The 26,949-nt window shown below is 34.1% G+C and overlaps 1 protein-coding gene across 1 annotated transcript in view; it reads right to left on the reverse strand.

Annotated features, from left to right (window-relative positions):
• Nucleotides 1-26,949, reverse strand: part of GULP1 (GULP PTB domain containing engulfment adaptor 1) — a gene marked incomplete at its 3' end in the record, with an annotated part of 194,025 nt that overhangs the window by 108,584 nt on the left and 58,492 nt on the right. The window contains exon 3 of the mRNA XM_079710188.1: nucleotides 4,472-4,546. Coding sequence (XP_079566314.1) covers nucleotides 4,472-4,499 — 28 coding nt within the window. The 5' untranslated portion in view covers nucleotides 4,500-4,546. The remainder of the gene's footprint in view (nucleotides 1-4,471; nucleotides 4,547-26,949) is intronic.

The raw sequence follows: 26,949 nt of genomic DNA on the forward strand, positions 1-26,949 counted from the left end.
GGGAATTTAAAAATTTAGAATCAATATTATAAATAGAATAAAATCAGACATATATTTTATCATGAAAAGTATTAAATAAGTACACACTAAAATAAAATATCAGATTACTAACAAAGCATTTTCAACATTCAATTCAGAACATTTAAAAATGATGTTAACAGAAACTAGTTCGGTATAATTAATATGTTCTCAAACTGGGGGAATGTGAAGACATAGAGAAAATGGCATATATTCCTGGAATTTTAATTATTTTAAACCATTCAAAGGATAATGCACTATATATTAAATATGTTTATGGGGTGCAATGCAATATTCACAAGAATTTCTAAGACAAAACATGAGGGATCAATAAAATCCTGTGCCCATGATGAATTTTAGGGCTATTTCTGATTACTGAAGTGGATATGTGACAGCCGTACTTGGGTGAAATATTTTGAGAAGCAATACATCCTAGGCTTCAAAAAGCGGTATTGACATACTGACATTGACAATAATGTATCTCTTATTTCTTGTATGGCTTTTCATTTTAACTGTAGTTTTCTCCTTATGATTGCTACTGGATAGTGATATGATTAATTCAAGAATAATTTGTACTTAGATGTGGAATATAGTCTTGCTCTTGTATATTAAAATAAATTTATCACAATACTGTATGCCAAGATAATAAAAATACCAAAGACCTGCCTTCAGAAAACCTAAAAAGATACCTAGTTCCTTTTTTTTTACCCCTTAACTCAATTCTTCTCATGTCTCCTTTTCCAAGACACACAGCATAGCTCAGGAGGATGCAAAGTGTAACTAAAGTTTGAATCCGATGGTTCATTCCAATCCTGAAGCAGAGGGATAACTGCTTTCTCCTCTAAACCACTATTATTTGAAAACTCATGACACTGCCTTTGTTATAGTCTCGTATTGCAGTAACCTAGAAAGAGGTTAGGTATATCTAGCTGTTACTGGTGAAAGACTAAAATAATCACAATACTAAATTACCAGCGGATAAGCTGCAGTTACTACAATGACAAAAAATCTACATCCACACACCAAGTGCTGACGATTTAATGGTTGTTCATTACATACCTCTAGTATAGGTAATACACTTATTAAACCTGAAGGATTTCCAAAATGAGTCCTTAATGTCATTCTAATTTATACTTTGGCAAAAGAAAAAACTGACAGGACAAAACTATATGTTAACTCATATAGATGTGGCTGACCTTGAAGAAAGGGTACAGATGATGGTCTTTGGTCACTATATGGACCCACAAAAGATACTGGATACATAGAATTGGTGAAGAAACAGGAACATTGACACTCTAGAATGTGTTCCCTTTCTTGATATTAAACTATAATCACTGACTTAATAGTGAACATTCACATAAAAGGAAAGGCCAACATTTCAAAAATATTTGACAGCTGTCAAACCACTCTGACTACTAGGTCAATAAATCTAGGTATTCAAATGTATTTAGATTAAGAATTCATCTAGAAAGATGCAGTAAACTTCATTATTCTTGTATCACCAGAGCTTAAAATAGTGAAAAAACCTACTTTGAACATATTAATTTAAAACTAAATATTGATGGATGAATGGATGCATTTGAATAAAATGTTCATGAAAAGGAAAATATTTAAATACTATTGAAATTTAAGTGCTTTGCACTACGATTATTTCTACTCATAACTATATCAACTGATAAGTTAAAGAACATAAAGTGTAATTAGTTGAATAATCACGTTTATGCTTTTTTAACAAAATGATTAACTTTTGACATAATAAATAGAATATAAGATTTTAAAAATTCAAAAAGAAAGCTAACATAGGGAAAGAAAGAAGCTATAAAACATTCATAAAATTTAATCTATGAATCTGGGGTTAGATAATTTTTACAGGGCTTTTCAAAATAGTCCAAAATGATGCAATTCTAGTACATTCAGTTTTTTTCAGAACCTATGAGCAACTCTAATAACCATTAAAGCATTTGCAAAGAAAATCAGTGAAGTGCCTGGACAATTCAATCAAAGAATACCAAATTACTAGTTGGGAAATTTAATAAAAAGAGAAAAAAAAGACAATTATGTTTAAGTTTAAGATAATCTCTTTTCCTTGGGTTTCTGATTCAGTAAGGTTGCATGTAATAACCAAGTAAATTGGATATCTATGAAATGAGATAAGTTTTTAATGATAAAAGATGATCTTGTTTTGTTTAGAGTACAGTACAGTGTATGTTGATGCTAGTTATTGGAAAGATGACTTGAATTATATATTCTCTAGGGCTATAATTACAGTTTCTGATGGTCAAGTATATGAATTCTCTGAGAAAATTCCAGTTTTACATGTCAAATTAAAATTCAACAAATAGTGCTACTGGTTGAAACTAGGAGCACAGGCTCCAAGAAGTTTTCTTTTAACAACTGTAATAAATGAGAGAGTGTGAAGTGACTGGTGAACTTAAGGTAGAACTTCCCAGTATCAGGTTCTAACTGAACTGGAGTGAAATATTGATCAATAATTTTCTGATATGTAATCACTAGACTTGAAAAATAAGAGAAGTCAAAAGAAATTTAAAGAGAAGGCAGCAAAGCAGGAAATAATAAGTTTCTGCTTCTTGATTCTCTAGATCACTCTCATTTTCATGGTTGTACTCCCACTGTCTTCAAGTGAGACAAATATACGATCACCAGTTACTCATCTTACTCTCCAATACTTGGGATTTCTCAGTGAAAAACCACTCCAAATCCCCTTCAAATAAAGAGTAAATTAGAAATGTGAAGTTTCAATTTTAAAACCATGGGAAAGGGAATTCTAAGCAAATAAAAAGAAGCGAAGATATTGAAGTGTCTTTAAAAAAACAAGATAGTGTGTTTAAAGTGATGAGTTGTGATGTAAGGTTTTTATTGTCTTATTAAAAATACTTCTATATATCAGAGAATTATTTCTAGATTTTTTACTAGTAAAGGGAATAAAAAGAAGGATGATTTTATTTTTGGTATATGTTTTAAATCAGAAGCAAGCTACAGACCACAATAAATGTCATTTTGCCATCCTCTTATTCTGAAAAAATAAGTAAAATAATAAATTCCTAGTTTCCCAGGGTTGAAAAGTGCCTGAAAGTTCTTCACATTACCTAAATCCCTACTGAACACATTAATCCTCTGTACCACATTCAAATGTTTGAACACCTCTCATTTCAGTAAAAAATAGAGGTAATACTTTGAATAATTCCATTATACTTTGGCACAACCTTGTTGGAATATTTTTCCTACATTTAATCAATGACCTTATAATTTACACCCATTTGTCCTTTATTAAAGTTAGTTCCATGACCAAATGACAGCATTCAAACATTCATAGGTCTTCAAAAATTGCAAGGCCACACCAAGGGCTCTCAGCCATGCTTCCTGTTGCATGGTTGAAAGTCCTGAAGTCATCTCAGCCTTTCTCAACAAGGCATGTTACAGTGTGTCAATTCATCCTTAAAAGCAAGAACACACTGTGCCTGAGGGCATGGAGTAGAACAGAACAATCTATTTCCTGGTTCAAGACTGTTCATTATTCATCCATTAGAAAATGAACTGGAACTTTTGATAACCACACTGATGACTTTATTCTTCAGCCATGTTTTACCCACACATCAATTAAGGTGCATCTTCCAAATAATAACAATATACAAATAAGTATAGAGGTGTTAGAGGTTCTGGACCCATGTTTGGCAATTTACAATATCGTATTAAGTTTACAGTGTGGAATATGACCTAACTAGTCATTCCCCCCCCCCCCCATATGCCTGTAATCCTACCACATCAGTTATCTCTTCCTACTTTCAATCACCTAAGAACTTGAGTGGCATCGTTTAAGTATTCTCTCCCAGGTCATTGACAGCATGTTAAACAGGAGAGAGCCCTGTGCCCACCACTAGAGAACTCCTTCTAGAAGGGCAAGGATACATTATTTTAACTTTACTGAACTATATAAAACGATCAAATTTTTCTATCTTTCCTATGAGTGTATCAAGAAATATTTTGCCAAATACCATGTTTTCCTGCCCCTTAAAAAAATTTCTGTACTGATAATATTTATATTATCAGTACGATATATTTATACTTATTTTAAATTCCTACTTTAAAATTAATAGCAAATTTATTTGGCCTCTTGCTATCAATTCACCTATCATGAATCCTTATTCATTATTCAATAAAAAGTGAAGTGCATGCACACACACACACACACACACACACACACGAGTGAATTTAAAACACTATAGCCCATGTAAGCTCAGGGAATTTAGTACTATGGCTATGAAAAGTGAAGTTAGGACCAACTTCCTAAGTCAGATCACTTTATTTTTTGCAACTCTAACTTCATTCTAGAGTCACATGGTTTGATAATTGGAAAAAGTGATTTTTTAACATCTCTGCTTGATTTGAACAGTAATATTGAAGTGACTCCCAGGTCTTTAGTGGACACACTTACCTTTCTTCCTGCTAAAAGCACGGTTCATGATGAGGATCAACCAAATAGATGTTCAGTTCAATCACACTTTATATCCTATAAAATTAAGAAAATAGTAAAGCATAAATAAAGGAATGTTGACCAACCTCTTTTATGTAAATTATTTTAATCACAAAGTCTTTTTAAATTTTCTAGATGTTTAAAAACAATATTTCAAAATATTCTGAAGGACAATGGGCAAGAATAAACATAATACTCAATATTATGAGTGGCACAGCAGATAAGAACAATATATCAAATGAAATTCCTCCAAAGTTCCTTAACTTGTTTGTCTTTTTTCCTATTATACATCTTTCACTAATTATATTTACCTTCAAATTTAAGAATAAAGAAGGTTAACTTTTCCCTGAGCTTGTTGGCAAGAAGTGTGGTAATGTTTTGGGTTATCATTAACAGCAGTGGTGGATAAACAGAAGTCTTCTGATATAAATGGGGGTCATGCCAACCCCCACAATCAGGCTATGCTTGGCAGCCCTGTGTCCCATGATGCTCCAGACAGCTGCTGCCTATCTGTTGAAACCAAGGCAATTGCATACCTCCCACTCCCCACCCCTGAAGCCAAGGAAGGAGCCTTGATGATCTCCAAGTCACCTTCAGGATCATTCATTCCTAGTCTTGAAGAATAGTGCACATTCACAGCCAAATAGCTGTGGCATGGGCCACAGAAAGAGAGAGGGCACTCTTTTCTCTTCTTGTTCTCATGAGGACACTAATCCCATCACTGGGGCCACACCTTCGTGACCTCATCTAAACCTAATTAGCTCCTAAAGGTTCTATCTCCAAATACCTGTACTCTGGGGGAGAGGGCTTCAACATATGAATTTGCAGGGGACACAAACATTCAGTCCGTAACACTCTCCATAAATCTACATAGCAATTGAAGCACAGCAGAGAAATTAATCTTTATCATAAAGTTGTTATTGTAGTGAAATTACTGCTATCTCTGTCCTTGCACTTCTACTCCCAAGAAAAATTAAAATAGTTAATTGAATTATAAAATATTACTAGGCACTGCTTAGTAAACTTAGATAATGACACAATAATATCAATCTGTTATTCACCCCATACTTTACTCATCTTCTCATGATATATGCTATTAATACAAGATAGGTAGAGAATACATTTTAAGAATTAGAATGCCAAGATAATTATTCCATGTATATTAACAATATAACATGGTTTATTTTCTATGGTATGAAAGATATTACTATTATATATATATATGTAACAATTAAAATGACTTCATTTTCTACAATTAATTTATTCATTCACTCAGAAATTATTTATTGATCTCCAGTTCCAGGCACTCTGCAAGATGCAAAGAAATACAATAAGGACAAAATATATTCTGTATTCTCCCAAGAGTTACTCTTCACCTAGAACCTAACAGACGTGATTATTAATTGATCATATCCTCAAGGAATAAGTGAAGATCAAAAACTAGCAGAAAAGGAATATAATGTATCCAAATGTAAGATTCAACTTCTCTGGAAGAATAAAGAGACCAATACCATGATGTCGATTAATCAGCAGATCAAATTCAGTATGCCTCTTCACTACCCAAATCTCATCACTTTTAGGTAGACATTTTCAACAATAGCAGACCATAAAATATAAAGGCATTTAATACTATATAATTTTAAAATCCATGAAATTAAATAATATTGTGCTTTTTAAATTAAGAACAATATAATATAAACTCTTTGGGGACATATAGACAAAAAGTAATAAACCTTAGAATAATTGTATAAAGTTCAGTAGGCCAAATAAGAAGAATATAAAATAACAGTACAACTCTATGACTCTAAAACACCAGAAGGATTGTTGCCTGCTTATAAAACATATAGATATAAATGTCAATGAATATCAGATAAGCCATTCTTGTAATATAACTAAAAAACAATAATTTCACTTTCCAGACACCATTCTTTAGCCTATTTATTTGATCCTATGGCACTCTACACTTCTTTGTAAAACGGATCTTACTTCCCTTCTCTATGCTCATGTATATAGTACAGTTCATGACACTAAGTTGGCATTCAATATACTTACACTTATTTAATGTATAACAATACATGTTTTGGGCTTCCCTGGTGGTGCAGTGGTTAAGAATCCGCCTGCCAATGCAGGGGACAAGGGTTCAAGCCCTGGTCTGGGAAGTTCCCACATGCCAGGGAGCAACGAAGCCCAGGCGCCACAACTACTGAGTCTGCACTCTAGAGACCGCAAGCCACAACTACGGACGCCCACGTGCCTAGAGTCCGTGCTCCACAACAAGAGAAGCCAACGCAATCAGAAGCCCACGTACCACAACGAAGAGTAGCCCCCGCTCTCCGCAACTAGGGAAAGCACGCTCGCAGAAAGGAAGACCCAACGCAGCCAAAAATAAATAAAATAAATAAATAAATTTAAAAACAACAACAAAAATACATGTTTTAATACACTCTACAGTTGACATAATAAGATATGTCATTATCAACTTAACACATTAATAAGCTAAGAAATATAAGTTCTATATAAACTGATTTTACTTCCATTTACAATATAATATAAATCTTTCCATTTGGATAAACTTTTCGTAAAGATTGTTTTGGTGACTATATACACATGGATGCATCATTACACTATCATTAAACAACTATTATTTCTAAATTTTAGCTAAATATATACAAAGGGAATAATTTACATAAAAATTATCTTTTATTCATTTTTCCCATAAAATAGCATCACAGAGTAAAAATCACTAAGTATAAAGTATTACTATTTAGGTTTTCTATTTTTTTTTTTAACTAAACATAAAGGGGTTGTAACAATTTACATGGCCATCAGTTATATGACAACACTCATTCAACTTCACATTCCCCGGGATTGACTATTGAATATTGTGTGTCTCTGTGTGTACTTGCATGTGCTATACTTTTTATAATCCTGTTTTTAAAATATAAAACTCTTTAAGATTAACAGTGCTATATGGTATGAAAACATACACTGATTTCCCAATGGCATTAAAAAAAAAAGAACCAGTATCATTCAATAAATAATCCAAACCTTCCTCAGAAATTTATGTTGACACCTTTCCATATTTTAAATTCAGCTATGTAGATTTATTTAGACACTTTTGCTTCTGGCCAAGACAGAGTAACAGAGGCTATATTTCTCTTACCATCTGAAACACCTAAAAAATGAAACAAGAGGTATGAAACAATGACTGTTAAGACATTAGACATCAGGCAACAAAGGACAGTGATCCATGAGAAATGAAAAACAAGGTAAGCCCTATGACTTCCCTGGTTTAATGCATGGAGAAGGTTTCCAGACTATGGTCCAGGGATGTGGAACTCAGTTGAACCCCAGCAATCTCCCTGAGTTTTGGAGATATTGCTGAGAATGTGGTGAAATGAAGATGCTTATTTTGCAGTCAAGAGCACTGGAGAGGAAAGAACTCTACCAAAAGCAATAAAGATACCTGCAAAAAATCCTTCTTACAATTGAACTGAGTAATGATAACGACCCAAGACTGAGGAAAGAGCCACCCACAAAATTTAGAGAGAACAGTGCCTGTAGCTCACACAAGAACCAACAGCAAGGAAGGAAAATTTTGAATTCACAGAACTTCAGTTAGATTACTAAGAAGAGTCTCACCTTATCAGTAGGGAAAAATTAAGGCTAGAATAAATACTGCTTTGGCCTCACCTGACAAATCTTTTAAAACAAGACCCAAAAGAAACAAACTATTTCCAAGTAACTTCTCTATATCCCAAACTATGCTCAAAATGATTTTAAGGTTAATTAGCACCCAACATGGTAAAATTCACAATACTCGGTATGCAATAAAATGTGTGTGTGTGTGTGGGGGGGGGGTGTATGGTCATATATATGTGTGTATATATATATATATATATATATATATATATATATATATATAATCACATGCAAAGAAGCAGAAAAATGAAATCCACAATGGGAAGAAAAATTAATCAAGACTGATCTACAAATGACCTGGATGATGGTAGTGGTAGGCAAGGACATTTAGATATGTTCCATATGCTCAAGAAGCTAGGAGACAGATTAAACAGATACAAAAAAACACCCAAATAAAACTTCTGGAAATGAAAACCACAATGTATAAAATAAAAAATATACTATATGAGATTAATGGCAGGTAAGACATTGCAGAAGAGTAGTGAAATTGAAGACACAGACATAGCAATTATAATGCAACACAGGAAAGAGTCTAGCTGGCAGGCAGGAAGGAAGAAAGAGAGGGAGGGAGGGAGAAAGGAAGGGAAGGAGGAAAGGAGGAAGGAAGGAAGGAAGGAAGGAGGGAGGGAGGGAGGGAGGGAGAGACAGAGGATCACTGAATTATGGAAAAACCTCAAGTGGTTGAATAGTCCCTGAAGGAGAGGAGAGAGTTAGAAAAATATTTGAAGAAATAAAGGTTGAGAATTTTTCAAATGACGAAAAATAAAAACCCAGAGAGTCAACAAGCTTAAACCCCAAATATGAGAAACAAAAAGAAAACAACACCATGACACATCATAATCATTGCTCAAATTTAAGAACAAAGAGAAAATCTTAAAAGCAGCCAGAGAAAAAGACAAGTACGGAGGAACAAAGATTAGGATGGCAACAGTTTTCACATCTGAAACCCTGCAAACTAGAAGACAGAGGAGCAGCATCTTTAAAGTATGAAAAAGGTCAAAGCTTGATCAAGAAGAAACAGATAATCTAATTATATATGGGGAAAGGTAAGTGATTTTTTTTTTCCTAAGGCCCTTTTTGAATTTCTTTATAAAAAACTATTATATACATTTTTGCTTTTATCTTTCTTAAGAATCCAGAGGCAAGTAAGTAAGTCTGGCTATATTCAAAATACAAATGGAATATTTAAACGTGATCAAGGAAAAAACTCATAATTCATAAATTATTCATAATGTATTGAAATATTACCACGCCAAGTTTAAAGCCAATTGGGGGTTTTAAATCTCCAAATAAAAAATTTTAATACATTATAAACATTAATGGCAGATGCCATTAGATGAATTCTTTTAATCCCAAATTTTAAGTAAAAATCAGTAATCCCATTGACAAAACACCATGAGGCCACTTGGTATTCATTTACTCTATAAATTTAACCTTTTTAGGCCTAATTTTAAAACAAATTTGAAGCCAACAATCATTTTTCTAAAATAAATTCAGCATATCCAAGTTTGAAAACTATTCACCAAAGGAAATCCACAGATATTTATAATTTAGTTTAGAAGAAGTTTAGGGTGACTTTTTAATGAATGGCAGTTTCCTGCTTTGCAACCTGCTGCCCAAGCTCTTGTTTTAAAAAACTGTCACACTGTTATGACTAAAGAAACTCTATATGGTATGAATATTAAAAGCTGTAAAGCAGCTGGCTCTGAATTTCATTTTTATCCTTATGAGTACATTTAATATCAAATTTTCCTTGAATTCTTTCAAGGTTAAAAGAAAAAAAAAACTCAGTATTGATTAAAACACGGTTCACATTAATATGTCATACATCACCTTAAAATCCTGTTCACTAAGAGATCAGAGATGATGTTAAAATAATGAAGACTAATCATTAGGTTTAGTTCTCTGTAGGATGGTAAATTAGGTGAAGTTAAAAAAAAAAGTTCTTTCTCGTGTGAGTGCATATAAGATGCATTTTCTTACTCTCAAAACTTTTGTGTGCTTTTTGAATATATAATCCAGGAAGGTAATCCTGAGATGATGTCAGACAATTTTAGATCCTGCATTAACTCCTCCACATTGCTAAATACTCTAAAGCAGTTGCTAACAATTGCAACTTCATTGCTTGCCATGGTAAAGGAAACTTCCAAAATCCTCCTGGGAGAACTCAGCTCATTTTTGACACTCTTAAGGATCTAACTAGTGTCTATTGTAAAGGTTCTCTGCTTAAAACTCCCAGTTGTAAGACATCTTATAATATTCTTCTTCATTGTATTGTAGGACTGTAATTTGCAAAGGGCTCTTTGCTTTTGTAGATCATTACTGAGTGCAGCCAAGAAAACTAACCAGTGCACAAACTGAGACATTTCACAGAAGGAGAAGTCACATGATACGTGTTTAAGAGGCTATACATTTATAATTTACTAAGAAATAGCCGCATTAGGGTTTTCTGAAATTCCTTAACTTGGGATATAAATGCTTATCGTTATTTTCATTTTTTTATAATATTAACCCGTATCTCTTAACACTCATAAAAAAATCCTTCACCCTTCCAAAAGATACATTTCAAGACCACGTTATTCGACAAGCATTATAGGAGTGGAAAAGTAAAAATAAGTAGCACAGGCTCCCTGCCTTCAAGGAACTTATCATCTTTGACAGGTAGGTGAGAATGGTATGGGGCTCCATGGATAGGGACGAGCCCTATAAAAGAAGTAGATATCTCTGAAAGAGAGAGGAGGAAGCATGGAATGGCTGTTTCGTTCAGAGAGGCAGCTTCAGAGTGTATGTGAACAGTCACTTCCCAAATGGGCAAAGGCTAAAGGTGAGGCGGGAGGAAGGGTTTCAGGTTGTAGGGCAGAGCACGTGTGGCACATGCTGATTAGAGCAGAGGGCTCCTAGCCACACTGCTAATCGCCTTCTGGGATCCACCCACTGGCCCTCCCTGAGGGTCCCAACTAGACTATTATGCAACACCCTTGACTAGGAGGGGAGGAAGGACTAAGGACAGCTTTAGCACTTGATAATGTGGCCAACTCTTCAGAATGGCTTATATATGAGAAAATCTTGACATATAAGGTCCAGAAATACCAGGTCTATGCAACAAAATAAAAAGGGCCTGAATTTCTTCCAATGCCAAGAGCGAGGTCAAAATAAAGGCTACAATGAATCAAAAAGAAAAATGGGCACATACAGCCTATTCTTACTGACACTGAAAGCTATGAAATTTGAACCACTTTATTCTAACAATAACATTTTCTATTGTAAGAGGATTTGAATGAAGTATATTCAAAAGTCATTTCCAGAGCTAAGCACTGTGCAGTAGTATCCAGGTAATAATTATGGCAAAGCTGGGATACCACAAAACTCCGTGTGCAGGGACTGAGTATCAGCCTGGTGGTGGCACCACCACTCACCCCCTCCAGAATAAGGTTGTGCCCTTTCAACCAAAAGAGAGAAAGCTCCAGGGAAGGAGATGTAGCAGAAATCTCAAACCACCTGAGCAATCCCAGGGGTATGATGAGTATCCCAATATACTTCCACAAGTGTCTATAAAATCCTGAGCTATACTTTGGCAGACTTGTAGCAGTGTGTTTCAATAACTAGATTGAGATTTTTCATGAGGACTTCAACCAATGATCAATGAACTATTTCTTTCCCTGGGTTATCTTATGTTCTTAATGGGAGGTCAGTTACCTTTCTCTAAAATGAAATAATCACAACAATAAATAAATTATGCTAAGAGAAATATTTTTAAAGACAAACTATTGAAACAAACATTATTTACAAAAGAATACACATGGCTCTCCTATATGTGCACCTAAACGTAACCTAGGTTTAGCTTCATTTTAAAGGTTAGACTATGAAGTTCTTTGTACAAATCCTACTCAACATTCTCCCCTTTTTAAAACACACAATACACTGTCTCTCCTTTTTATTTTGATTGTACACAAAAGAATTATATCATTTTAGACCTGCTGTTTTCATCATTTCACCAAACACTTTGATATCCATATCCTAACTGTGAGTGAGAACTTGTGGGATCCCATTACTGAGGTAACATTATCTTTGGCAAAACTGTCTGAATTCCTTTGAAAGACTAGAATAAAACAGCTTGACTGCTCAATTAATGCTATTATAGTCTAGGACTCAACACAATGGATTTTAAGACTAGAATTTGTAAAATATATATTGTTTTAAGATTCAGTTGATCTCTACAGACAAAGCAATAATATAAAAATTTTTACTTCAGTTTCAAATTTTCTTCCTTTTATTAGGGTATTTCACTTGAAAGGATTTTTTCATTTAAATGCCTTGCTTTAATGTGACCTTTTTTTTGACATTTTGTATGGTAAGCAGTTTTTATCTTTACATTAAATTCTAACAATCAGGAATTTATAAATGTGCATACATTTGCCATTTTAATCACTTTATACAGTTTTGTTTTAAGACAGAGAGACAGAGGGAAATTATTCCTTTTACCAGTTCTTACATCAGCCCTGGAAGAAACTTCTCATATCTTTTCACCTGATATCTAGAGCATCCCACAATGTTAGTGGCTTAGTTAGGAGGGAATTGATGGGAAGGAAATCTAATCCTCCAAAACAGAGCCTCCAAATATCTCCACTCGAAAATTATGCTTTCCTTACTGTTAGAGTCATTACTGTTACTCTTAGAGGCACTATACTTGCCTACACGCAATACTGCTTTGACCACAGTTAATGCATTCTGCCTGTGCGACTACAATCAAAACTTCCTATTTTTAACTTTAGTGGGACTATGATAATCTTAAATCTGCTGGTCTCCTTCCTGTGGGCTTTCTACCAGCCTTTCCCATATAGCTGCCAAAACATTTCTCCTCAGAATCTCTTTATCTTCATCACCATCTTGACCACGTTGAACTTTACCCTAGCCCTACAACCCTGGAAAATAACAAAGGTTAAGGAAATCCCCCATCCCTCTGTGTTCTGGAAATGGCTTGCTACAAAGAACCACCCTTCCCTACATGACTTAGATAAGATTCAGGGCACTCCCCTGTTTATCCAGGACAAGGCCAGACTTTGACCCACGAAATTCCCATTCTTTGCTTCATTAGTGATTAGCTGAACTGTTTGTGCCACTGACCAATCTGGACAAAAGACCTGCTACCTTGATTTGACCAAACTTTAGCTAAGCTTCTCTCCTTCCCCCAGGCTCCACTGACCCACTCTCAGCCTAGCAGCCTCAACCCTTCCTTCATAGTCTCTTCTAAGAAGAGGCTGACCTCGGAGTAAAACATTCTCTGGTCTACTGTCCCCAGTTGTACCATCCTCACTCATCCTACCTTCCCACCCACATTCCATTCTTTCCAGCCTTGGTTACTCCTCCTTATTAAGAGGAAAGCCCTTTTCTGCCTAGCCTTTGAGAGGCCTGCTGATCTTATGCTTGGCATATTCTCCCTACCACAATCATCCACTCCCCTTATTGCAGTAATCTTTTCAAATAGGTCTCTCCTTATCTAAATCTGGATTTATTTTTTATTTGACACCCCATTTAATCATATTCACAAGGAGTTCTGGCAACTAACATCAACCTACTTCATTTAATTAATTTGTAAACTCTCATTTGAATATATCTACTCAAATGGAGCTAGCCCTCTCATTCTCTTGAACTCATGGGTGCTTTCATTTCAGCATCAAATGAATTGCAAAATCATTTTGGAATCCTAGAAAAGTAAATGAATCTTAGTTTTAAAAATTTTGTTATTTTTGCATCCCTAGCAGCATCTAGTTCATACCCAGAGTAAATATCTGTTTAATTACAAAGTGAATTAACAAATTAAGTTTTCTAAAACAATATACATTTTATTGTAATACAAACATATATATTAGCTCCCAGAATCTGTTGAAAATGTACAACTAATTTGAAGATATTTTGTTAGGAAAATTTCTAAGATTGTTTAGTAATCCGATTAACAAAGCTATAATCTTACCTTATTACATGTATAGTACAGGATTGTGATTAATTATGCAAATAAAGACAATGCACTTAATTTTTCATCAAAGAAAACATTATAAACAAGCTTATAATGATAATAACCATGATGATTCTCTGACAAAAGAACTATTTCCTTTGTGAAACAGGAAGAAATCTATTGAAATAATATATTTGCTGAAACAATATAAATTAATGAATAATTTGATAAAGCCATGTATATTTTCAGACTGGAGTCCAGCAAACACTGTAATTGTTCCATTACCAAAAACATGAAGAAAAAATTTACTCTAATAAGGCAAATATTCTTTATCTAGGTTAAACTTTTCATAGAAACAAAATTCTAAGAATAGAAGGAAATGAAGACAGTATCTACCTAAGGACAAAGGAGGAAATATTTGTAAGTGAGAAAAGAGTAAGAAGTCATTAATAAGTGAACCAAATGGAAAATGTTAGTATGAAAATATAATGTCTGAAATTGTAAAAAGCCATAAAAATGGACTAAGTTCCAGAACAGGTAAAATATATAGATGAATTACTGAGCACAAAGATTAAATGTAGAAACTCTCCTAGAGGACTACAGAAAGGAGTGAAGAGATATATCAAAGAAATACTGAGAGAGTTAGAGGATAGAAATAAAGGTACCAAAATCTAGATCCTGGGAATACCAGAAAGAAAAATAAAAAGAGAGAGAAAAGATACAGTTAAAAAAAATTATGAATTGGATTTTCACAGAATTAAAATTGATTATGAAAAATGTCAAATTGAAAGTTTCAGACTTAAGCATATTATACTATTTACTTAAGCATATTATACTATTTACATATTTATACTATTCTAAAATTTAGAATAGTAAATGCAAGACAAAATATACAGTACATGCAGGTAGAAATAGACTGCCTAAATAGCAACAAGCACCAAATTAATAATAAACTTCATAACAGTAACAAAGGATGCAAAAAAGACAAGTAAGCAATATTTCCAAGGTATACTGAAAGAAAAGAACTTTGAACTATGAATGTTATATGGAGTAACTATAATATAATATAATGTGAGGGAGTAATAACTATATTGAAGACAAACAATGCTTCAGAGTTATTACCACTGAAAACGTACTTGTTTAGTATTCTGAGGTACTGGGGGGCTAGGATTTCAACATACAAATTTTGATAGGACACAATTCAACTCTTCACAGCTACTGTGAGATAGTGTATTTAAAATAATCATGTGGGACTTCCCTGGCAGTCCAGTGGTGAAGACTTTGCCTTCCAATGCAAGGGGTGCAGGTTTGATCCCTGGTCCGGGAGCTAAGATCATACATGCCTCGTGGTCAAAAAAACCAAAATATAAAACAGAAGCAATATTGTAACAAGTTCAATAAAGACTTTAAAAATGGTCCACACTCATCAAAAAAAAAACTAAAAATAAATAAATAAATATAATAATCGTGATAAGCTTTATGCCAAGAATGCAAGGATTGTTCAATATAAGAAAATTTGCCAATATAATTAGGCACATCAACAGGCTGATTGAGAAAAGATATAATTAACTCAATAAATGCACAAAAAACTTTTTTCAGTTTGAAAAAACTTTTACAGAATAAAAAAGAAAAAAAGTATCCCTTAACAAACTAGAAAGGATGACAATCTTCTTCACTTGGTAATCTTCACCATCTATCACACTTAATGGAGAATATTAAGATACCTTTAAGCCTGGGAGCAAAATAAACCTTGTACCATGGTACCAAAGGTACTTGCTCCTGCCATAGCAGGAAAGTAAAAGATATGAGTGTGATGAATGGAAGGGATGAGAAAAAACTAATATTAATTACAGATGACATAACTACCCATCTTTTAAAATCTGCAGAATACCTATTAGAATTAATACTGAGAGTTCAGCAAAATTGCCATATACAAAATCAACTTATTAAAATGAATAGTATTACTCTATACCTATAATAGCTAGCATGATCAAAAATGAAATATTATTCACTATAGGAATAAAACTATAAAGTATCTTGGAAATTAATATTAAAAATTCTTATGATTTCTATGGAGAAAACAATTTAAACTTATATATAAACAAATATAATTTATACAAATGGATATATTTCTTTCTCTGAACAACATAACTTACTGTTATAAAAATATCAATTATTTCTCAAATAATTTATATATCCAAAACATATAATCAAAATTTCCAACTGGATTTAGTAACTTGTGAAAATGCATTGCATATAAAACTTAGAGTAATTTACTTTAAACTTATTCTAAAATTATTTATTCTTCCATATAAATGTCCACATAAAATTTCCTCCATATGTTTTAGCATCCTTCTAAACTTATTCTAATATTTATATGATATAATAAATGTTTAGAAATAATTAAATTACCCTTTTAAAAAGTTTAAAAAGGAATCCTAAGTGATATAAAAATATATATATTGTAAAATTATTGTAATAAAAACAGTAATAACATTGGCAGGAAATCCAAGAAGTGGATTGGAATAAAGAGTTCATAAATATCCCTGAAAGATGGGATCTTAATTCTGATTAAGGGTAGAATCTTTTTTTTTTTTTTTTTCCAGTACGCGGGCCTCTCACTGTTGTGGCCTCTCCCGTTGCGGAGCACAGGCCCCGGACGCGCAGGCCCAGCGGCCATGGCTCACGGGCCCAGCCGCTCCACGGCATGTGGGATCCTCCCAGACTGGGGCACGAACCCGTGTACCCTGCACCGGCAGGCGGACTCTCAACCACTGCGCCACCAGGGAAGCCCCAAGGGTAGAATCTTAATATATGATTAAGAGGACATCATAAATCCAAGGATATGCTCTTTAACAAATGGTATTCAGAAATTTGGCTCATACGGAGGGGGGAAAAACATTTTATCCCTAACACTACATAAAGTTGGGATCCAAATGCGTTAATAACTTTATGAGTAAGAAAAAAAAAGCCTATAAAATATAAGAAAATACAAAAAGAATATCATTTTGACATAGAGCAAGAAAAGAATTTCTTGAAAAAATATGCAAAAATAGAAATAAATTTGATTACATCATAATTAAAGATTTAATTTAAGAAAAGGTAACCATGAAAGAGGTAATCAACAAATGACAATTCTGAGAACAGATATGTTCTCTCTCTAAATCTGATAATAAGTAATATCTAAAATATACAAAGGCTTTCCTAAAAATCAATTTTAAAAAGTCAGTGACTGCCCCCTCAAAAAATGGACAAACAATAAGAACTACCAATTTGTTGAACAACCCAAAAGGCTAAGAAGCATATAAACGGATGCTCAAACTTATTAGTAATCACCAAAATCCAAATTTAAACCATATTACTTTATATTAATTTGACTGGCAAAGTTAGAAAATTGTATAATGCCAAGTATTGGTGATGTTGAGAGGTTATAATAATGGTTCTCATATCTACATGCTCATTAGAATTACCTGGGAAGATTAAAAACTATTACATGTCAAAAATTCACTCTGTCTATATCAATCAGAATATAGGCTCCTGACTTGGATATTTTTAAAGAACACTCCTGGTAATTCTAACATGCAAGGAGAGTTGAAGAAAACTAGGATATAGTAACCTTCAGGCATTAATGGGGACAATTTATAAATAGCGTGGCTCATTTGAAGAACAATCTATAGTGCTTAAACAAATTTAATGTTCACATACCCTATAACTCAGAAACTCTTCCTGAGTATTCATCCCAAAGAAATTCTCACAGGTCCACAAAGGACTTCTGTGAGAAATCTCATTAATGTTTGAAGTGGTAAGGGGCTGGAGGCATTCTGATCGTCTATCACCAGTAGAAGAGACAGGCAAAATGTGGCAGGGGTACATCAAGTACTCTGTAGAATGGTCAATTGAAAATGATGATTAAATGTGCACATATCAAAATGAGTGGATCTTAGAAACAATGCTGATTACAACAAACAAGATGGTGAACCAGATAACCCCCAAATTAAACAATGCTTATATACAAAACAATACCAATTTTAAAAGAATAACTACAAACAAAAAAATATGTACATGAAACAACTGAGTATGCTGAAGAGGGGGAAAGGGATAAAAAATGGGCATAAGAGGTAACAAATCAGAGGAAAGACAGTGACTTTGAACTGCCCTAAGGAGTATGATTAGTTCAATCCCTTTCACCTGCTATCAATATATAAATCTTGGTACAAGGCTGGCACTATCATGCCATTCTTCTTTATTCAGTCACCCAGGGTACAGGGAGTCTTGTGGTACATTTATGGGGTGATGTCAGCGCCCCTGCCCTTCAGTACAGGAAAATACCAAAGCTCATTTAAGATTGGAAAAAATTACCTTCCATACAAAGGAGGCATCTAGACTGGGCCCTCCTGGCTACTCAGTGTTCCTTTTATTTCTTGTCCTTTAATACCTTGTAGCAGCTGTTTCAGATATTTTCTATCCTCTTCAAGTCATATGCTAGGAGATAACTTTGCCTCCTACTTTACTGAGATGATTGATGTCAGCCCGTTCATACCCCCTCATTTTTTTTTCTATCTCCATTAGTCAATTGGGCAATGGTGATTACCCACTTTAAGGTTGAGATCCAAATACCCAGTCATCAATCTCTGCCTATTCTCTTCATCTTCTATCTTATCTCAGAGGAACAGGAACATCTTCCCACTCCCTACACTTGTGCTCTTTGTTCTACTTTAATCCTAGTTCTTTCTAATTCTTGAGCATCATTAACATCTTCACTCCCAAGAGATGGAAATCATTAGAGCTATAGATTTCTCTTTTAACTTTTGCCACAAAGTTCTTGAAATTCTAGTTACTTTTTCCACTGTGTCATGTCTTCAGATCCTTTGCAATATTTTTTTATTTATATTTCAAAGAGAGAGCTAACCAGTCTAATTGATGGATGGATACGGAAAGTAAGAGAAAGGGAATTCAAGGACAACTTTCTTTTCTCTTTTTAGTTGAGTAACTCATAGTACATTTATTGAGAAGGGGACACTTGGGGAAACAAAGGTTGGAAAATGGAATTCAAGACTTGTTTCAGATATGTTAGTTCTGAGATATCTATTAGACATCTAAGAAGTTGAGTGAATGGCTAGATATAGGAGCCTGGGACTGGCAGGCAGGGTAGGAGTAGAAATATAATTTGTGAAGTAACCAGTTTATAGATGATGAGGTCAGCTAGGAAGTGCGTATAAATGGAGAAATGATAATTGAGCCCACAGGCATGCCAGATTTTATAAATTAGGCAGAATAAGAAGATTAAGCTGGGAGATGGTTAAGAAACAGCCCCTGAAGTCAAATGAAAACCAAGAAATTGTGCATTTCTGGCATACAAATGAAGAAATTTTCATTAAGAGAAGATTAAATAATACTGACATGTCTACAAAGGGGAAATCTGAGAAATGGCTCTCGGTTTCACAACATGGAAACTATCAGTGACTTTTGCATTTTAGTTTCAGGGGTGAAGGAGCTAAGACAGCTTGATTGGTGTTGGTTCATGAGAGAACAAGAAGTGAGGGAGTAGAGAAAGCAAGTGGAGAAACTCATGGAATTCTTCTATAATGGGAAACAAGAAATAAGGCAGGACTTAAGGGTGATGAACTCAAGGAATAGATATTAATTGGGTACTACTGCATGTGTATTTAGGCTGATGGGAAAGTATCTTTAACGGGAGAAAACTGATGATACAGAAAAGAGAAGGGATAAATGCAGGAACAAATTCCTTGAACAGGCATTCATAAAGGAATATGGTCGAATCCACAAATGAAGTGACTGTCCTTAGATAAAAGGAGAGGTAGTTCACTCATAACAGAAAGGAAGACTGAGTCATTGGAACATATAAGAATCCTTGGTAGTTCAGTAGATTTAGTGGTGAGAAAAATATGGAATTTCTCATCTAATTGCATGTATTTTATCAGTTAAATAAAAAGCAGTTCTTACCTCTGAGTGAGGAAGATGAAGGGATGTAAGGATTAAAGAAGGGAAAAAAGAAGAGGGGTCGGAAAATAGTCATCTCGAAGAAAAGAGCAAATTGACGAGATAAAGCAGTTGAATTTCTGGGCATTTGTAATGATCTGATGAGGACTTCAGTCTAAACATAAAGTCAGACTAATCAGCATATGAGTTTTTGTGTGTATGTGTGTTTGTTTCAGCCACATGATCTACTTAAGCGTAGAAGAGTTCGGAGTTAGACTATAAAAATCTTGGTTGGTGAGAACTGCAGAAGATAAAATGAGAAAATACTTTTAAGCAAGGTGGGTTTGAAAAGTTTATAAATATGTTAGGGGAAAACAGTCTCTTTCTAGTCCTTGGCATTTTTAATATCTAACAAGGAGACTTGAACCATGTGATGTGAGTCCATCTCCTTATTTTGCATTTTTGTATCATAAAACTGCTGTCAGGCACAACCTGGTCAGCTAGCTCTGCTTTCAGTCCAGTGACCTGGAGGTGAAAAGCCTCCTGATTTTGCGATTTCTCTGCAGAAACACACACTTGCTTCTGGATTTGGTGCTTGCTTTCCTTTCGTTATTCTTAACATATAAAAAGAGGAGTCACGAAAGCATAAGCTTCAGATTTAGTGACAATCAGACAGAGAACAAGTTTGTCTGGGAATTACAAGAATGGTTGGTCCATAGCCTTCTTTTATTTAGAAAGCTAAATATGAGTATTAGAATATATTAAATATTGTAGTGTGTATACTTACTTTTAATGGTCCAAAATTATAAAAATACTCAAATAATTACAAAACCATTCATCTTAATTCTATACTTTTTTTTTTTTTTTTTTGATACGCGGGCCTCTCACTGTTGTGGCCTCTCCCGTTGCGGAGCACAGGCTCCGGATGCGCAGACTCAGCGGCCATGGCTCACGGGCTCAGCTCCTCCGCGGCATGTGGGATCTTCCCGGACCGGGGCACGAACCCGTGTCCCCTGCATCGGCAGGCGGACTCTCAACCACTGCACCACAAGGGAAGCCCAATTCTACACATCTTTATTTTTTAAAACTTACTCTACTCATTAGAGAAATATTGTATTCTAAACATAATATTTAAAAGCATAAATTGAGGTCCATCTATCTTTGCTTTTAGATTAAAACTTTAATTTACTGTATGTTATGACATACATTTCTATCTTGCATAGAAACCAAGTGCTTCAGTGGATTTGAAATGCCTTGATGCAATTTAAATTTTATTCCTCTTTCTCCTAGTACACCCTAGAAGGGATATCAAAGATAAAAAAATAAACTGAGAAGAGAGGTAAAATGTACATTTCCCAGTGAACTTCTTTACAAAGTGTAGAGCAAAGAACACTTTACAAACATTGTGCTTTCAGTTATGGTATTAAGATTGAGAATAATATTAATATGGAGAATAAGAAGCCTAAATTAAAATAAGCATTTTTTTAAATTATGGAAATATTGGCAAAGTATAAACACATTTTAAGTGCTGGAATTTATCCACTTAGCTCATCTAACAGAATCATAAGCAGATAATCATTACTTAATGATAAAAATGCAGTATATACACCATTACAAAGAAGTCCTGTCTTGGTGGAGGTGAAATCAAAACGTTCTTTCACAGAGGAACAAATCTGGAGTTTGCTCATGTTCCCCAGTGCTTTTTTTTTTTTTTTTTCTATTAACATTCTGTTCTCATAATGCAAACCGTATGTGACAATATGCAGCCCAACTCATTCCCTTAACATTACACAAATGTGCTCACTCAGCAGTCCAACAAAGTGACTGAATTGTTGTGAAAGTCTTTGATCATTTCTATGCCAATGTTGGCCAGGTAAAGTAAAACAACAATGTGTCTTTCCTTTGCAATGTATAATGTTTTTAAGATCATAAACTGTTAGACAAAAATCAGTAGAAAACTAGTTCTTAAAAAAATTTAAATTCAGAAATCATCAACCAAAATATAAGGTCAATAGTTAAGACACTAGTGCTGCTTTTGTTTTAAGCTAAAAAGAGTCACTGCATTTCGCAGTTTAAATGAGTGCATATACTCATTTACTAACTGAGTGATTTGCTACAAGGAAAGGTAAAACCTCTTCCTTGCTTGGGAGAAATCAGGAACTGAGAGAGGGGAATGTTGCTGAAGCTTAATGATCTTCAGCTGTGAGACAGATGGCACTTCAGACTGAATTGGAAATCTTTTTGAACAGTGAAGTTGGAGCTCCCGAAACATGGAGGAATTCTACCCTTTCTTCAGCTGGGTTTGGATTATGGAAGAACAAATCGTTCTGAAAGTTTAATATGTCCAAATATACTTACTAAACAGAAAATATCTTTCCATTAGAAAAGAAATCTCATGTTCTCATACCTTCTATTTCTTTTATATTAAGTAAAACATTCTAAATTGAAGAGTTAAAGAAAATGATAGTGATACATCTTAGTCCACAGATGCACTGATTTTTGCAATTGAGAAAAAATATATAATTGCATATATGTAGATAATGTATATATTTATATAGTGATTAAACAAACACTGCTTTTTTAATATTAGAGAGTCACTACAAAATTTGCATGGTCAACTAGTTTCTTCTATCTAGTTATTCCATATCACAATTATTCTTCTAATTCAAAATACTAACTAGAAATTGATAAAAAATATAGTATAACTATGTGTAATTAAACTGTATTATGTACATACTATATGTATGTACTTAATGCTTGAATATTATTCATCATAAACCAATAAACAATTACATATTTTAAATATTAAGATTAAAAACAGTAATTTGATAACAAATAAATCTGAATCTGAAAGTTTCTACTCTATCTATTGAAAACAGAATTATTTTTGTCATATTCTGGAAATTCTATATCACCTGGTATGATGCCAGAAATATAGTGCAAGAACACTAAAATATCTTTTTTAATGGTATTATTGATAATGTAATACATATTTTCAGTGTTTTTTCATATTATATACATTATTAATATTATTTTAGGTAATCACCAATTTGCATATGTAAACCATACATATTGCAACATTGGTTAGATTTAGAGAAATTGAATTAGCTGAAATCTAAATGTATACTATTAGGAAAGAAGAAGGGAAGGAAAGCGAATCAAAGACAGAACAACTTTCTAAATACCTGAATGAATGAAAAAAAGAAACTCTATAGAGGCCATCTGAACTACTGCTATACTTCCTTTAAAGTTCAAGCAAAACCAATTTCTCACTGAATTTGCCAATAATGTGGCAATAATTCATTTTGGTCATAGTCTCGTATAACCCTTCCAATGCATTATTTCCAGGCATGATTCCAAGACTGAATCCTAGAGTAGTGATGGCAGTTGTTTTGCAATCCATTGCATTAGCAGAAATCCATTCTCATTTGGTAGACCTATAGCAGAAATATCCATTTTAATTTTCTAGCTTTATCGTTGTGCTGCATACCCTGCACTACACACACCAACCCACGGAAGCGATGATATCTCACAATGCTCAAGCCATCTGTATTCTCATACTGTTATATGTTGAGTTCCATAATGCTGTTACTAGAAGTATATTTACTACCCAATTAGTATTCATTCCACACAATTTCTTTAGCGAGAAAAATACATAGACATATGGGGAGGCAGGCCAAAGCTGAGGCTCACAGACAGAGATTCAACGGGGGGATGGAGAGGAATACAGAGAAAACTTATGGACGAAGGAAGAAGAAAAAATAGTAAAACAAATTTCCTACCCCTGAGGTTAACTTTACTATATGACGAGATAAATGAAAGCAGAGTTACTATAAGGGCTAACATATTTTTACAGGATAAATATTCTGTTTCTCTGCAAGGCTGGGGAAAACAAAGGTGGGACATGATAAACACTAAATTTAAGAATAATGTGTGATTCACCAAACATCTACTGTGTGTCTACTTTGTGTCAGGCTCTGTATAACTAGGTGCTTTCACATATGTTCCTGTTTAATACAGCCATTCTCTGAAGCAGGTAATACTATTTATAGATGAATATGTGGAGATCCATGTAGGTTTTAAATATTCCCCAGGTCAAACAGCTGGTAAGAGACACATTAAATATCTAACCCTGGGTCTTATAATGGCAAGTTCAGGAGACTTTTACACTATATTACAAATACCATAGGAATGAATATATCTTTGTCTGGAAGGTAGATAGGAGATATATTTATTACATAAAATATTTCTGTTTTTAATTTATTCATTTTTTACTGATGTGGGGAAACAGTTTTTTTTTTGATGGTATAGTGGAACTAAAATTGGGGTTGCAAAGGAGGAAAAGAATATAGGTCCTGATTGATTGTAATAATGTAGGTCAAAGAGTTATACAGATATTTCTTAAAACTAGATAAGTTATAATTAGCAGTGCTACTTCACACACGCTATCAAACATCTATCTAAACTTTTTATCACAGATCTTCTAGGGTGCTCATAATTTTCTCTTTCACCACTATGAGATCAAAATATCTGAGAAATTCCACTATCTCAGAATCCAAACCATATCTCTCTGACTTTACCTCTTATTTCTTGATTTGACACAGACTACATGCTCTGATGTTTCCAATTATGTGTTCAATCTAGTATCTGATTTTTGCTTTAACCTGCATGAACTCTGTATTCCTATAGTAATGTCAATTACTGATACTTTATGTTATGTTTTACACTGAAAGAAATGGATTTAAATTCTGTCTCCCAAAGGACGTCTTATGATCAATGGTAAGACAGCAAGACACGTGTAGAGGGTCATACAGTCTATGGGTATGGAATAAACAGAATCAATGGGCTAACAGAGTAACTAAAATTCTCACCTCAGTCTCATTTTCAGGGAGCTCTGAAGACTTTATATACCATATATTTGGCATCTAGTGTGTGCTTGGCAATGACTAGTGCTTTAAATATAGCATCTCATTTACTTCTCAAAATAATATTCTCAGAGTGGTAGCAATTCAACATGTCCACATCTGGACTAATGTAGCAAAATAATTTACCCAAATCTATGTGTCAATCAGAGTGGCAGAGTCAGAATTCTACGGTAAGTTGATGTGACTCTTACGGATATGTTTAAACTTCCTACTGTATAGGGCTGATTCTCACCTTGGATTTATTATTATAAAGCAGATCCCTTCTAAATTATCACTATGTACAATGACAGTGCCGTAGCAACTTTTATTCCCAAAGCTGTTAGACATCTAGCAAGAAATACCAATACATCATTAAGTAAACTCATGCTTCACTTACGCAAGTTCAAAAAAACTTTCTTTGCATATAAATTGAAATTTAATGTTTTAAAATCTTGCCTAGTTATCATGTAGTGGGATGAGAGGATCCTAGAGGAAATAACAAGCACAAATACTGAAAAGATTTAGACCACACAAGTCACTTGTGGCAGAGAAGGACAGACAAGTCACCTACACCCAGTCAGAACAGCAGAATCCAAACAAAAAAACCCAGGAAACAAGGCTGAACTCAGAATCTAGGAAGTTAGAAATACTGTCTCCTACACACATTTGTATGCTGCCATCTTAGAGTTGCCAAACTTGGACTCAGTTTGTCTTACTTAGTATGCTTTGGGAATGCAAGTAACAGACTGACTAAAAGTGGTTTGCATAATAGGGGCTTATCATCTCACATTAACAAGAATCTGAAGGCAATGTTTCCCAGGTTGGTAAATACAAACACACAGCTGTCATCAAAGACCCTAGTGCTTTCAATTCTTCTGCTCTCTCATCCTCAGCATGTTGGCTTTTGTCTTAGGTTATTCCTTCACAGTCACAAAATGCCCCTATTTACCTAAAAACACACAAATGTAGCTAGAAGGGTATTTCATTTTCTCCTAGGAAAAAATCCCCACAAACTTTCTAGAAGCTTCTAAAGAGAATTGGTTCTCACGACTAGAACACACTTGTAACCAAGCACAGGAAAGTAAATATCAGAAATGTTAGCTTCTAGGTGCGTTCATCCATAAAAAAGGATGGGAGACTGGCTGAGGATATGCAGCCAATAATGTCTACTCCATGTAAGTCTGTAGTCATAAACAATCATAAAGATCTTAAATGACCATTCCTTGCAACAGATGCTGAGTTAATCTTAAAATTACATGACATGTTAAGTTTTGTTTTACTGCCTTTCCCCATCAGGAGGTTAAGAAACTTGTTTCAATTTGTAGGATTAGTAATAAATTTAAAATGGAAAAAATAGAAGAATAGACATGAATAAAATGAAAATATCCTTGGCCATGCCAAACCATACCAACTTAAACGTCTTAAAAATGAGACTTCTGTTAAAAAATGGTAGTGGGCACTAATGTGCACTAATCCGGGATCATGACAGACCTGGAGAGGAGTCTATGGTAGGAAGTTAAAAGAATTATGCAGAGGCCTGAAACACACCTCTTGCACTGCTAATCCTCTGTCTCTCAAAATTATTATATTTATTTTTTAATCAAAGTTAATGACTGCTAAAGCATTTGGTATGCAGTCTTCTAGTAGAGTGGATAAACATAGCCCTTGCTTTAGCTACTTGTAAATGAGCCTCTCGAGTCCCCTCGTATTTATTGTCTTTGAATCACTCTCCCAATTATTCACTATGAAACACATCCTATGTCTTCCTTGTCTGCTTTTAATGTCTTTTTAACAATTCTTAATTTGTTTTTTAAGTTATTGTTGTTTTTGTTTTTGATTTTCATTCATCGAGGGACCTGGATGGATGGCAAGACAGAGTTCGCAACCTGAGGAGGGAACCTTTGAACTGAGATAAGGTGGAGTGGAATCGACTTCAAGGA

Source organism: Hyperoodon ampullatus (assembly GCF_949752795.1).
Source record: "Hyperoodon ampullatus genome assembly, chromosome: 8".
NCBI lineage: Eukaryota > Metazoa > Chordata > Mammalia > Artiodactyla > Ziphiidae > Hyperoodon > Hyperoodon ampullatus.